Below are 13032 nucleotides of genomic sequence, written 5' to 3'. Positions count from 1 at the left end.
GTTCTTAATTCCCCATTGAACAAAGCTGTCGAGATCGGAATTGAATGAACTTATCGTACACTGCCGTTGTCAAAAAATCGCTCTCTTTCCATACAAATATTGATTGTTTAGGAAGGATTAGTAAAACCAAAATGTAAAATTTATATAAAAATCATCTTTATTTAACATTAAATAAATACACTGATCAAAATTGTTGTAAAACTCCTTTAATGTAACGATTTTAAATTGTATTTTTTATTTTTTGTCAAAATGATACTGCCAACCTCAAATAAAATGAGGTGGTTGGCCTTAAGTTTTTTTTGCAGCAATAAATGCATCTCTCTGGTGTAAAATTTAGATACATTTCCGAGAAATTCATGAAACAAAATACCATAGAGGAAATAATTATCTAGAGTCCCGACCGGTACCCGTCCTGCCTGAAACACCTTCAAATTTTATTCGAGGTGAACTCTCTCAAATTCCGTATCGGTGAATACATGTGAGTGGTGGAAAAAAAGCAAAATGTCAGATTGAATTCTTGTCAAAAATGACAGTTCCACAATTTTGATTTCAAAAACAAAACATTCAATTTGAGATTCTACAAGTAAGTTTAAATTAGTAAGTAAGAATTGTCAAAATACTCACCTTGCTGTTAATTCGTCAAAAAAGGATTTAACTCGAATTGGGCCACGTTCGCATTGCAGTTCTAGGGTGCGCCTATACTTTCAGCACGATTTTATGCGTTTTTCGCGTAATTTTTCATAAAAAACAATAGAATTTGTGTGCCAAAAGCAGTCAAATATTATTTTTAGCACAGTTTTCACTAAAAAGAAGTTGTAAAATTCATTTTTCTTAAAATATTGCATTCATTTTTCAATTTTTGAATTCAACGGATCTCTTTTTTGAACGGCTGAGTTCACCTAACATTGTTTTCCCCCTAATTGTGCAAACTTCACCAAAAGCCCATAACAACTACATAGAACCGGGATTTTCCCCTAATGCACGGGAGAACTAACACATGCTTATGCTAACGGGCAAAATTCTCTCAATTTAGTTTGTAGGCCGAAAGAGAGCAAACCCATTAAGTCGGGACTCTAGATAATATATTTCCTCTATGCAGAATACCATGAATATCATCCGCTCTATCAACTAACTTCTGACTGCTCTGGCTTTTCTTGAGCTCTTTCCGGTAATTTCTTCGGAAATTGTTTATTATTTTCACACCTGCCTCACGGTCGGGTTTTGGATATTTTTCATTTAATTTTTAAATTAAGTGATCGTTACGTTGATTTTTCATTATCCTGTTATCAGAACTCTTTACTTTCTAAACAGACAGTATATTCCCTCTAAATCTCTAGAAACTCGCCCAATATTTTTCCTTTACTATAATTGTTATTATAAAAAAGTCCCCAAAATCAATGTATACTCCGAATATGATTAACTTTCAAAGGAAGTTATTATAATCAGTCCGATTTGTCGAATTGAAAATGTTGACATTTCTGGAAGTTTCAAGGTTCTAAGAATCTAAATGAAGGTGTTTAGAGTGATTTCTGTGCGTGCGTGCGTGTGCACGAACGTTAGTGTACGTCAGTATATTTGGGAAGCTTTTTTCTTCGTCCATATCTCAAGAAAAAGGAGAGATATCGACTTCAAACGAAGTTTGTTATACAGTTACATAATAATACAGAAAGTGCTGACCCAAATTATCTCACGAACCAATAAAATGTGAAAAACAAAAATCAGAAAAATAACCGTTATCTTTGAAATCCGCTATTAAGAGACAGCATTACATTGGGATAGTTATGCTACGATCATGCTTAGAACGCCATTTCAGTGTAGTACTTGGCCAAAATTGGTTGCTTCTCTATAAAATTTAGTTTTTATTTTATAAGTGAGGTCTAAAATTCAGCTATCAGTTTTATTTAATAAAATTTAAATAATTGTGACTAACTGAAAAAATGAAACCATTTACAAAATCTTTTATGGCTGAATCACAAACACGCTTTAGCTTTGGCTTCGTCTGCGTTACGGTAGGCCTGCTTTGAGGTTGCTTTGAATGACATTTCTATTATTTCATCCCTCCAAAGAGCGAATATTTTGTTTGTTGACAATTTTTTTACAGCTGTTGAGCTGTCAGACAAAGCAAATGTTCAGATAATTAAACTAGAGCTTCCGTTTGGAGTTACATTACGTTCTTTTCCTTAAAATTGTCAAACGAAACGTGAGGTCGAAGCTCCATTGTGATAGCATGCATTGAATTCCTATGGTTGAACTCGTAAACGTCAGGCGAAGCCGAAGCTGAAGCGTGTATGTGTTTCAGCCATTAATGAAACCATATTGAATAAGTTAAAGGAAGGAGATTCCGTTAGAAAAATTGGGCAAACGTTGAAAGTAAGCAAAAGCGCTTTGCAGAAAATAAGAAAGAAAGTTTAAAGGAGAACTGAAAAAGAATGTTGGAGGAAGACCAAGAGTACTAAATGCTACCGATACTCGACATGTTGTCAGATATCTTGCTACAGGAGAAGCATCTTCGGCTTCAAAAGCAGCAGCCCTAGTTCGCAGAGATACTGAAAAAGTAAGCAAGTGGACAGTGCAACGAGCCCTACATTCGGACGGCTTCAGAGCCTTAGGAAAAAAAAGAAACCTTTGCTTTCAAAGAAAAATATAAAAGCTCGACTTAAGTTCGTAAAAAGTTATGCGTCCTGGACAGATGATTGAGACGAAAAAAAAAATTAACAGATACTGTACGAATGGAAGACAATGGAATTGGAAGAGAAAAGGAGAGAAAATAAATGTCAATTGATGTATGTATCTTGACATTTTAAAAAATAATGTAAATATGCCGGTATCTGAAAACGAAATAATTTTCCAACATGACAACGACCCCAAAAACACACTGCGAAAATTGTTAAGGAATGTTTAGAAAATCAAGACTTTCAGGTACTATAATGGCCGACACAAAGCCCAGACCTAAATCCGATAGAAAATGTGTGGCCACACATAAAAAAGTCTTTGCTAAACAATTATGAATCACTACCATCTTTAATCAAAGTACTGTGGAACGGGTTCAATATCATTGGGATAATATTTCTACTGAATATTGCGAAAAACTCGTTAAAAGTATGCCAAGGCGATTGGCAGCAGTAAAAAATGCAAAAGGTTTATGGACTAAATATTATAAGGGGTCTTAAATTTATTTTTTCTTAAACGGTGCAAAAGTGGTCCAATATAATTTCTTGATTTAAAATACGCAACGAAAAAGTGTAACTATTTTTTTTTCATTACTGTGTTTAATTTTGTATCTAATATATAAAAAATAAAATAAAATTATTAAAGAGTAATTTTGGGTTTATATTTTTATTGAAATTTAAATTTCTTTCACAATTGGGACAGTTTTGAACCTTACGTATATTATCTTTTAAAAATTAAGGGTTTTTTAAGTAAGACTAATCGACAGATGGGCAATGGTGAATACAGGAGGGGGAGAAGGTCCAGGGGTCATATGAGCCTACTCTGCTAGTGAGTATTATAACTCCGCCTGTCATCGACGGCGGCGTTAGTGATTCTATGGGGCCAACCTTTTCTCGCACTGTACTGTGGCGAGAGTCCTTAAAGATCTTAACGTACATAAATCCGCTGGTCTGATTGGTATCCCCACTATTGTTCTGAAGAGCTGTTCTTCAAAGCTGGCAAAAACCACTGCGTAAGCTTTTTCATCTGTTCTACTCCTCAGGTCACGACGCGATGTTCAGCCCCAGCCACTGCTCCTGTCAACAACATCATCATGTGTAAAATTTTCACAACCGCTAATTTCAGGGTTCACTCGCCGACCACCACCTATATCAAAAGTGCAACATATCTACCAGCAAATTGTAAAAATGATTGCCAAAGGTCATCATGCTCTTAGGATGGTTGAAGAGCCAGAGTTTCGCACTGCAGTTGAATTGATTTCAAACTGTCCAGGATACCAACTGCCTTTTCGAAAAAATTAAGTGAAACTTAACTATTCCAAACACTTACAAGGACCTGGCAGAAGTCATAAAAGGAAAATTGGAAAAGGCATCGGCTGTGTCTATTACCGATTGTTGTACCTCCAGCACCAATGTAGCCTACATTGGTGTTACAGCCTACTACATTGATGATGCTACGCAGATGTGTTCGGCGTTAATTGCTTGTGATCAGTATTCTGAAAGCCATGAAATAATAAGTGAGTGGCACATTTCTTACAAAATCACAGCTGTTGTAATCGATAATGCTGCAAACATCTTAGCAGCTGTTAAGTTGTTGGTTGGCGATCTATTGCGTCTTTTGCCCACTCACTTAATTTGGTTGTGCAAAAATCAATAAAAATATTCCTTACACTTTTAAAAGCTAAGACAGTCGTGGAATATTTAAAAAAAAAGTGCACAAGGGTTACATAAGTTGAAAGATGTGCAAAAACATATGAACATTCCTGAATTAAAGTTAAAGCAGGACGTTCCTACTCGGTGGAACTGAACCTTTGACATGCTTGAGCGCATTTTCAAAATCAAAGATGCTGTTATCACTGTGATTGCAATCAATCGAAGTGACCTTTCTTTAGATGATCGAGACTGGAAGATCCTGAAGCCCTTTTACGAAACAACTAATGAATTAATGAAATAAGCGCGGAAAAAATGTCACTGTTCAAAGTTATAGTTTTTAATAACTTGCTAACAAGTTGTCTTGCGAAATTTTGCCCGATGCACGATGAGGTAAGGTACTTATGTATAGTTATTTATTTTTAAAATGTTATTACGCTACATTTAATTTTAATCAGCCAAGTTTATATAAGTATATTTCAAAATGTAACATTCATTTTGATTGTTAAATGACTAGTGGCCAACAAATCTGAGGCAAACATATTTATTAGATTTCTATCAACCCAAGCAGTGGCGAACTATTTTGAAAACTTTTACATTTTTTCCCAAAAGGTACAAGAACTTCTTAATGAATTAAAGTCCGGCATGAATACGCGTTTTAAAGATTTAGAGAACAATATTTTATATGCCGAGTGCACAATCTTAGACTCTCGTTTTAAGAATAGAGGTTTCAAAAATCAAACTGCTTATGAGTCTGCAGTCAAAAACTCTTCGAAGCAAAATCGGGTACACCGCTCTTCCCGAAGAAGTCAATCTTGCACCACACGATGATGTATGTGCTGATACCAGTAGGTCTTCCTGTAGTGGAATAACTTCAAGAACCACTTCTATAGTTTTGGGAAGTGAAAAAAGGACAAATAGCATCTGGGATGACCACGACCTGGATTTCAACAAGATAAAAAGACCAGAAAATAAACTAGCAGCCGGGATAAGAGAGTTTGACAAGTATATGAACGAAGAATATTTAAAACGCAAAATGGATCCACTCGAATGGTGGGAACAGAAACGTAGGACATATCCTCATAAATGTGCAGATATGTTCTTAAAAGATTTTGCATTCAAGCAACTTCGGTTCCATGCGAACGTGTGTTTTCAGTAACTGGGCAAATAATAAGTGCCAGACGAATTTTGCTTAGCCCAGAAAATGTCAAGAAACTCGTATTTTTACATTCAAATATGTAAAATGTTATTTTTAATTATTGCAATTTAACGCAAAAATTTTTAATGTATTTATAGTTCTAAACCTTTCAATTACAAAATTTTAACATCAGATTCTCAAAACATGGCTGAAACACATACACGCTTCAGCTTCGGCTTCGTCTGCGTTACGTTAGGCCTGCTTCGAGGTTGCTTTGAATGACATTTCTATTATTTCATCCCTCCAAAGAGCAAAAATTTTTACAGCTGATGGGCTGTCAGACAAAGCAAATGTTCAGATAATTGAACTAGAGCTTCCGTTTGGAGTCACATAACGGACATTACGTTCTTTTCCTTACGATTGTCAAACGAAACGTGAGGCCGAAGCTCCATTGTGATAGTATGCATTGAATTCCTATGGCTGAACTCGTAAACGTCAGGCGAAGCCGAAGCTGAAGCGTGTTTGTGTTTCAGACATTAAGGACTTAAAACCTGAAAAATGAAATATGTATTGTGATAGACAAATCAAAACTAGTTTTCAACAATCTGTGAAATAAATATTAAATTAAGGATATTTTATTTTAAATAAAATTAATATATTTACATAGCTTTAAAATTTTGTTTTATTAACTTGGAATTAATTGTTGTTTTCAAATTATTCTTGAAAACAATACATTTTTTCGAATATTCTGTAAATTGAACTAAACTGAACGAACTAGTTCAAGTGAACTAAATTGCCCAACTCTACATCGGGTAGACTTAACATCTCGATATTCTCGGTATGTGTATCACCAGCCACCTTTTGTGAAACTATCACATACACGATGTAGCCAAAAATTCCGCAAGGTGTTTGGGTTTCCTTAAGCGGTGCAAGTGCAACTTACTTAAGTCTCTTGGATAACATTATAAGCAATTTAGAATTTGGAAAAACCTTAGTACTTAGCTAATGCTTTAAATTATTTTCATAAAATTTGTTTCTAAGAAAAGTAGCAAATATTTAGGCTCTTAAAAGGTAACCTTGAATAAATATCGTCAAATTGATAATAGCCGCGACTCAGGTGGCGCAAGCAGGTGGGTGAAGACTTCAACCAACTTGGCGTGCGAAATTGGAGACAGCTAACTAAGGAACGAGCTGGCTGAAGACGCATGTTGGTTGAGGCCCAGTTCCGCCCCAGACTGTAGCGCCACCTTAAGTAAGTAAGTAAATTGATAATATGTTGTCTTTATGCCTTTCATTCGACTAAATTAAAATTGAGAAATCAACTTTTTAGCCGATTAGCGTAGCGTGGTAAAAAATCGAAAATTCGTTTTTTTTTTCATAAATTAACCGAACATTCTTTTTAAAACTTTCTAAATTTTTTTCTTAATTTTGCTTCTTTCTACAAGAAAAACACATTTCGGTATTGATCCAGAAAAATATCCTTCATAAAACCGTTATTTTTTTAAAAAGTTTTAGCAAGAATGGCTTCACTTTTTTTTATTTTTAAAAATTCTTTGATTTTTGTTTACAAAAACAACTGCCTAGGTAGTATTTCTAAAACAAAATTCAATTTGTTATGTTCAAAAATAAATTTAAATCAGGTAAAACATTTTTCGGAAATGTTCTTCTTGACAGCTGTCACTTTATTTTTGCTCAAATTGGTTTGGTATTTCAAAATGAATAGACTAACTCCTAATCCTGAACAATGTTTGCAATCGGCGCTACAATCTACATGCAATACTGTCAACGAAGCAATCAATTTACTGAACAAAACTTTTAGTGAACTCATTACATTATCCGCGTCATAGTGGGTCTACCTATAGCTTGGTCTCCTAGATCGTGCCATTCAACATCGCTAGACTATTTTTGTGGGGTTCTGTTAATTCGATTGTCTACTTAGCTAAATCCGAGGCGATTGAAGACTTGGATGAGAATACGCGGCCCCAAATGCTGCAGAAAGTTGCAAAAGATTGGAAGATTTACCCAAAATCATTTTCAAATTATAATGCGTTATAGGTACCTATGTACATGTGTTTTATTTTTCAAAACCACACGTCCAAAAAAGCACCTCCTATGAAAAAGTTAAATTAGGTAATTAAAAATATAAATAAAAGGTTTCATCAGTTTAAAATTCTGATATTTAGGTATTACTTTTAGTCATAAAGCTATAAAAATTCTGTTTCAAAAACTTAAAACATAAAACTTAATAAAAATAGTTTTATTACGGATAAAGTTCATTGCATCCATTTAAAACTTTTATACAAAAAAGTAGGTACCAGGTACCTAATTAAAAAAGCCATGACTAGTTGGCCAGTCTATAGTTCCAACCATAGAGGAAATATATTATATAAATATATTATTATATAATATATTTCCTCTATGGTTCCAACAACAATTCAAAGCATTAGTGCATAAAAACGGGGAATACCCACAACACTGCTGAGTTGACGAGACCACCCCTCGTTGTCTTCACCGAAAGTTTTTTAATGGTTTCGAAGCGTCCGAATGTTTCAAATTGGCTTGAGAGCCCTTAAAACATTGAACTTGGCATAACTGGACACAATATTCAGCATCTGCAAAAACAACGCACCAAAGCAAAATTAAATCAAAACATTCAAAAAAAGTTCTTGTTGAGATACGACGTACATACATACATATTTTGGTTTTAAATTTCAATATAAATAAACAAGAAACTTCTTAAAACGTTTATCAGCTTGCAGTTCATAAAACTCAAGTAAGGAACATTTGTATTCTGATCAAAACTGTTCTAGATTACTAAATTCCAATATCACTGAAAAAAGCTAATATACTTAAGTACATTTTAAGACCTTCCAAAAAACAACAGTTATTTTTATTTGTAATCCATATCTACATGATTTTAGCGACAGCAAAGCATCATGTCTGTGTCTGATGAAAATGCTTCATCTGCATCAACATCGAAGAATGAAGATTTTGTTTTCAAATGTGACGATCATGCTAACACCGTTTTAAAAAAACTTCAAACTTTCTACAATAAACACGAGTTCTTCGATATCGTTTTAATTGCTGGAATTGACGATTCAAGTGAACAAGCACATCGGGTTGTACTATCAGCGGCAAGCGATTACTTTCTGGCTATGTTTCGCAGCACATTGCAGGATGCCAACGCTCACGAGGTAAGACTCGAAAATTTGGATGGCGCTACTTTACGACTCGTATTGAATTTTATGTACACTGCAAAAATTGAGCTGAACAGTAATATTGTTGAAACAGTTGTTATGGCGGCTGACTTTCTTCAGCTCAACACATTAATTGGTGCATGTTGCGACTTTATGGGCGATCAGCTAGAACCGTCAAATTGCTTAGGAGTAGCGTTATTTGCAGAGCTGCACTCTTACACAACATTGTTTGAGAAAGCCATAGCATATGTGTATGCAAACTTTGGAAATGTTTGCAAAGAAGTGGAATTCATGAAGTTGGACGAAAAGCAATTGATCAAGCTGCTCTTTAGCGAAGATATTTGTGCCAATTCACATGAGCTTGTGTTCAACAGTCTCGTGGCTTGGGTGGAGCACGACAAAGAAAATCGTAAACAGAGTACCTACAAACTACTTTCAAGAGTTCATTTTACATTGTTGACCCCCGAATTTATAATTGAAAGTATTGAACCAGTTTGCGAAACTGTTGAATGCTTCAAGTTGGTTCATATGTGGCTCAAATGGCACTACTTACCTCAGAGTCGATCTCAAATTACACAAAAGTTTCCCGTCGAAGGGGAGCAAAGAAAGAAGCTAGCTTTTCACACGGGCACCAGTGATTTTCAAATTCAAACCTATGATGCGGAGAAAAATGAATGGTCGTACGAGAAATGGCCTATGCCGCTCAAGAAGCGCATAGAATATGGGACAGTCTTGATCGGTGACAAGCTGTTTATAGCCGGAGGCAAACAATCAGGTCAAATCACAAATTCGGTTGAATATCTCGACCTGAACACTATGCAATGGTGCGAATTGCCTCCAATGGCATTAGCACGACGTTGGCCTGGAATGGCTGAACTTAATGGGCATTTGTACGTTGTTGGAGGTGAAAGTGCTGGAAACTGGTCGTGTTCTGTGGAGATATTTGATTTTTCCACCCGCATTTGGACATATTCTGAACCATTGCGCCTTTCTTTGTCCTTCATACAGGTGCTAGTATTAAGTGATAATTTATATGCCGTTGGCAATGGTCAGCGCACCATCGAGCGCTATGATCCTGTGACAGTTAAATGGACTACCACCTCACCTAAAGAAGAAAATTCCCTTAATTTTGGAATTGCGGCAGTTAATGGAAAAGTGTACGCTGTTGGTGGAGATTTCAATGGCATCAAGTGTGAAACTGTTGAGTGCTATGATCCAGCAGCTAATTCCTGGACTGTTGCTAAGTCCTTAGGACTTGGGCGTTTGTATGTTAAATGTTCTGCGTTGGAGGATCGACTTATAGCTTGCGTTGGATATAACGATCTTGGAGAATGGTGCAACTTGGTGGAGGAGTACGATCCCCAAGAAGATGAATGGAAGGCCTTGGCTCCCTTGTTGCCACATGACTTCAGTATTTCTTCCCGTTTGTTTCTTTTGTGAAGTCATTTTTGTACGTCTTCTGTCTTTTTAAAAGTTTTACAATAAATGTTAAAAACTTACATAATATGTAAGAAATTAATGTTTTTTTTTTTGGGAAAGAAAAGTTGAATTTTGATTAATTCATAAATAATATTTATTAACTAAAAAACTCTTATACTCATTGCTACAAAGTTCTAATAAACATATATTCCAAAAACAGTACAAACGCAAAATAAAGACGCATTCGAAAACACATCAGAAGTGTAGCTATCGCATTCTGCGTCCCAACTACATTTAGCCACATATCTATATCCAGCTCCAAGCTGTTGGCCCAAACTTATTTGAACCACATGCTTGTATCGTGGCATATTCAAATCCTTAACGGATGTACTTATAGAATCGGCAATTTCTTGTGTCCATTTGCGTGCATCTTCCACATTGTATTTCTTTCCTAAGAAGCATGGGTTATAACATAATTAGAATTTACAAAAGTAAATAAATAAATAATTTGTGTACCTTGAAGTGTTTTTGTTAAGACACTTTGAATTATTTCTTTAATTGTTTTTGTTTTAAATATATCGGCTAGGGCTGGTCGCATTCGATAGGCGATCGGGCCTTTCTCATCATCTTCGCCATTTAGATGAGATGGAGATTCTATTGTTTCTTGTGGTTGTTGAATTTTAGTCGCACTCTCACTACTTTGTGCTTTTTCAAGAGACATAATTTTTGTTAGAAATAATATAAAATCCAAAAAAAGTGTGATGTGAATTGTGAATACAAAAATGTAAACACAAACATAAAATTGTTGTCATGGCTAAGGAGTGCGTTCAGAGATATAAAAGTAGTAACATGTGGTCTCCACTAGCGATGATAGAAGAACAAATCTTAGGGCATGCTTTCATTATCGTAAATGCAAACCACCATTGCAGACAGTTATATTTTCACAGTATGCTTTGGAAGCATCGCTTGCTTTATCGCAAAGAGAATTAAAAGTTTGGTAACTAGGCGAAGTTTGTAGATTTAATTGGTTAGAGGGGAAAGAATGGAATATTGCAGCACTGAAATAAAAACCAGGGAAGAAATAAATCTTGCCTCAAGAGTAAAATCCAATCCAATCTTCCGCAATCTCATCGGCAATCCAGTGTTTTTTTTTTTGACTGGGTATATTATGTCTTGCCATGAGCAACCTCAAATGGCACATTTGCTACAACGGTTAATCTGTTGTTTACTTTTTTGTTGATTTACCTTTTGTGTCGGTAGTTGTTAGTTTTTTTACAAAATTAAATTTCAAACATATTATTTAAAAAAAAAGCATTTGAGTAAACAAAGATTAGCCCTTTTAAACAAATTAACGCTGGTTAAGAAGCTGGAAGAACTACAACAGCTAACTATTCAAGAGGATAAAAGAAAACACAGGTTTTGTTTGAATCCATTTTCAAAGTAAGAAAACTTCATAATTTGGATTCGCACCTACTCAAGGACTTACTATGGGAGGACGGTGCAGACTATACAAATTTTTGAAGGATGTCGGTTAATATGTATTAAACAGCAACAATGTAAGAAACTAAAAAAAATCACTTTTCTTTAATTAATTTTACTGTAGAAAATGGACACCCCCACTACATACAACACAAACGTCAAATTTGATCCGCTAGAAAAATTCAAACTGCGATTTCCGGATCATGGACTGAATGTTGGATTGTTGATCTCTATTGGATTATCTGATGACAGGCCGATAGTCCTGTCATCGGAAATGTTCTGTGGAGACACCAAGTTAAGTTTCGGCTTTCCATTACCGCAGCACGAATTTTCTTCTGGTTTTTTGTACAGTAAAGTAAGGGTCTTAATAGAACATGTTATACATATTAAGGCGAGGAAACAGGAAACACTTTTGGGTACTTTTTGCATTTGAGCATTAAAATCAAAGAACTCCTCAACAAAAAAAGCAAGCATGGTAACACTAAATAAAAAACAGGGAAGAAATGTCAAAATCAAAGATTTTTGTTCTTAAATTAAGCAATAACTAATTATTCCCTAACCGAAAGCCTGTGGAATTGAAGAACCCAAGAATATAAAAGATTTGATTTGAAGAAAAATACATTGATTCAACTATCCAAGATATATAGACGGAGCAAAGATGAAACGAAGAAAAATGAATAAAGCATTTAAGGAACGCTTACGTGAGAAAAGTGAACAGTTCTTATTTACCGTCATTCGTTCATTTGCCGTCCTAATATAATTTATTATTAGGGTTTTAATTCCTATTGTTATTGACATTTTTTATTGTACTAAAAATAAGTATGCGGAAAAATGGAAATTACTTCTTAAGGTGGCGCTACAAGCCTGTGTGAACTAGGGCCTCACCCAACAAACTTCTCCATCTAGCTCGGTCCCTAGCTCCCTCGTGACATTATACAATGTATTAAAATAAAGTATGGGGTAAAATGCCCACCCTAGAAAAGTGTACAATTTTTCTGCACTTGCTATTGCGATTGTGATGAATTTATTGCCAGTGATATCTGAGGTCATTCATATGAGAGATATGGAATGCTATTTGATTCATTTCCCGGTGCAAATTCCCCTTAAAAGTGATTCTACTTCTTTAGCTATGTTTGCCTTTTGTATATTTGGTATAAAAAATACTTTGCTTCAAAAAGATTTTTTTTTTCAAAGAAACTGACGACATTTATTATTTTAAAGTTTGACAAAATACAAAAATCAAGTTCAAAAGTGTCTCCATATTTTCGCTGAACTTACAGAAGAACTAGTCGATTTAATGGAATAGATGACACCAACGCGAAGTTGGCTACTTATAGTCCTTATCTAATATGTCATAGTTTCTTAACCCTAGAAAGATAACCATATTTCATAGACCATAAGTGATACTCATGATTTATACGTCGATTCGACGTAGGTTATCTTTCTAGGGTTAATATCAATTGATCTAGTCGGAACTATC

The 13032-nt window shown here is 35.0% G+C and overlaps 2 protein-coding genes across 3 annotated transcripts; one reads left to right on the top strand and one right to left on the bottom strand.

Moving 5' to 3' along the window:
• Positions 1–8062: 8062 nt before the first annotated feature.
• LOC129940744 (kelch-like protein 5) lies at positions 8063–10169 on the top strand. 2 transcript variants are annotated; one of them, XM_056049188.1, is made up of 2 exons: positions 8063–8230; positions 8379–10169. In XM_056049188.1, the coding sequence occupies exon 2, from the start codon at positions 8394–8396 to the stop codon at positions 10092–10094; it is 1701 nt and encodes a 566-aa protein (XP_055905163.1). In that variant the 5' UTR covers positions 8063–8230; positions 8379–8393; the 3' UTR covers positions 10095–10169. The 2 variants fall into 2 exon arrangements, with proteins under 2 accessions (XP_055905163.1, XP_055905164.1); XM_056049189.1 differs by having other exon boundaries at positions 8063–8310.
• Positions 10170–10203: 34 nt separating this feature from the next.
• Positions 10204–10891, bottom strand: LOC129940745 (dynein light chain Tctex-type protein 2B-like). Its single transcript, XM_056049190.1, has 2 exons — positions 10590–10891; positions 10204–10524 (listed from the first exon to the last, which is right to left on the bottom strand). Exons 1-2 carry the CDS (start codon positions 10792–10794, stop codon positions 10268–10270), a joined length of 462 nt encoding a protein of 153 aa, XP_055905165.1. The 5' UTR covers positions 10795–10891; the 3' UTR covers positions 10204–10267.
• Positions 10892–13032: the final 2141 nt, after the last annotated feature.

Source organism: Eupeodes corollae, chromosome 1 (genome assembly GCF_945859685.1).
Source record: "Eupeodes corollae chromosome 1, idEupCoro1.1, whole genome shotgun sequence".
Taxonomy (NCBI): domain Eukaryota; kingdom Metazoa; phylum Arthropoda; class Insecta; order Diptera; family Syrphidae; genus Eupeodes; species Eupeodes corollae.
The sequence above is the reverse complement of the archived record's forward strand: the minus strand, read 5'-3'. Positions and strand labels throughout refer to the sequence as shown.

What these genes read in the sequence shown, in the direction of transcription:
- LOC129940744 (XM_056049188.1), top strand. Translation starts at nt 8,394, where the DNA reads ATGTCTGTGTCTGATGAAAATGCTTCATCTGCATCAACATCGAAGAAT.
- LOC129940745 (XM_056049190.1), bottom strand. Translation starts at nt 10,794, where the DNA reads ATGTCTCTTGAAAAAGCACAAAGTAGTGAGAGTGCGACTAAAATTCAA. An exon ending in CTTAACAAAAACACTTCAAG is followed by an intron (nt 10,525 to 10,589) that starts GTACACAAATTA and finishes CATGCTTCTTAG; the next exon opens with GAAAGAAATACAATGTGGAA.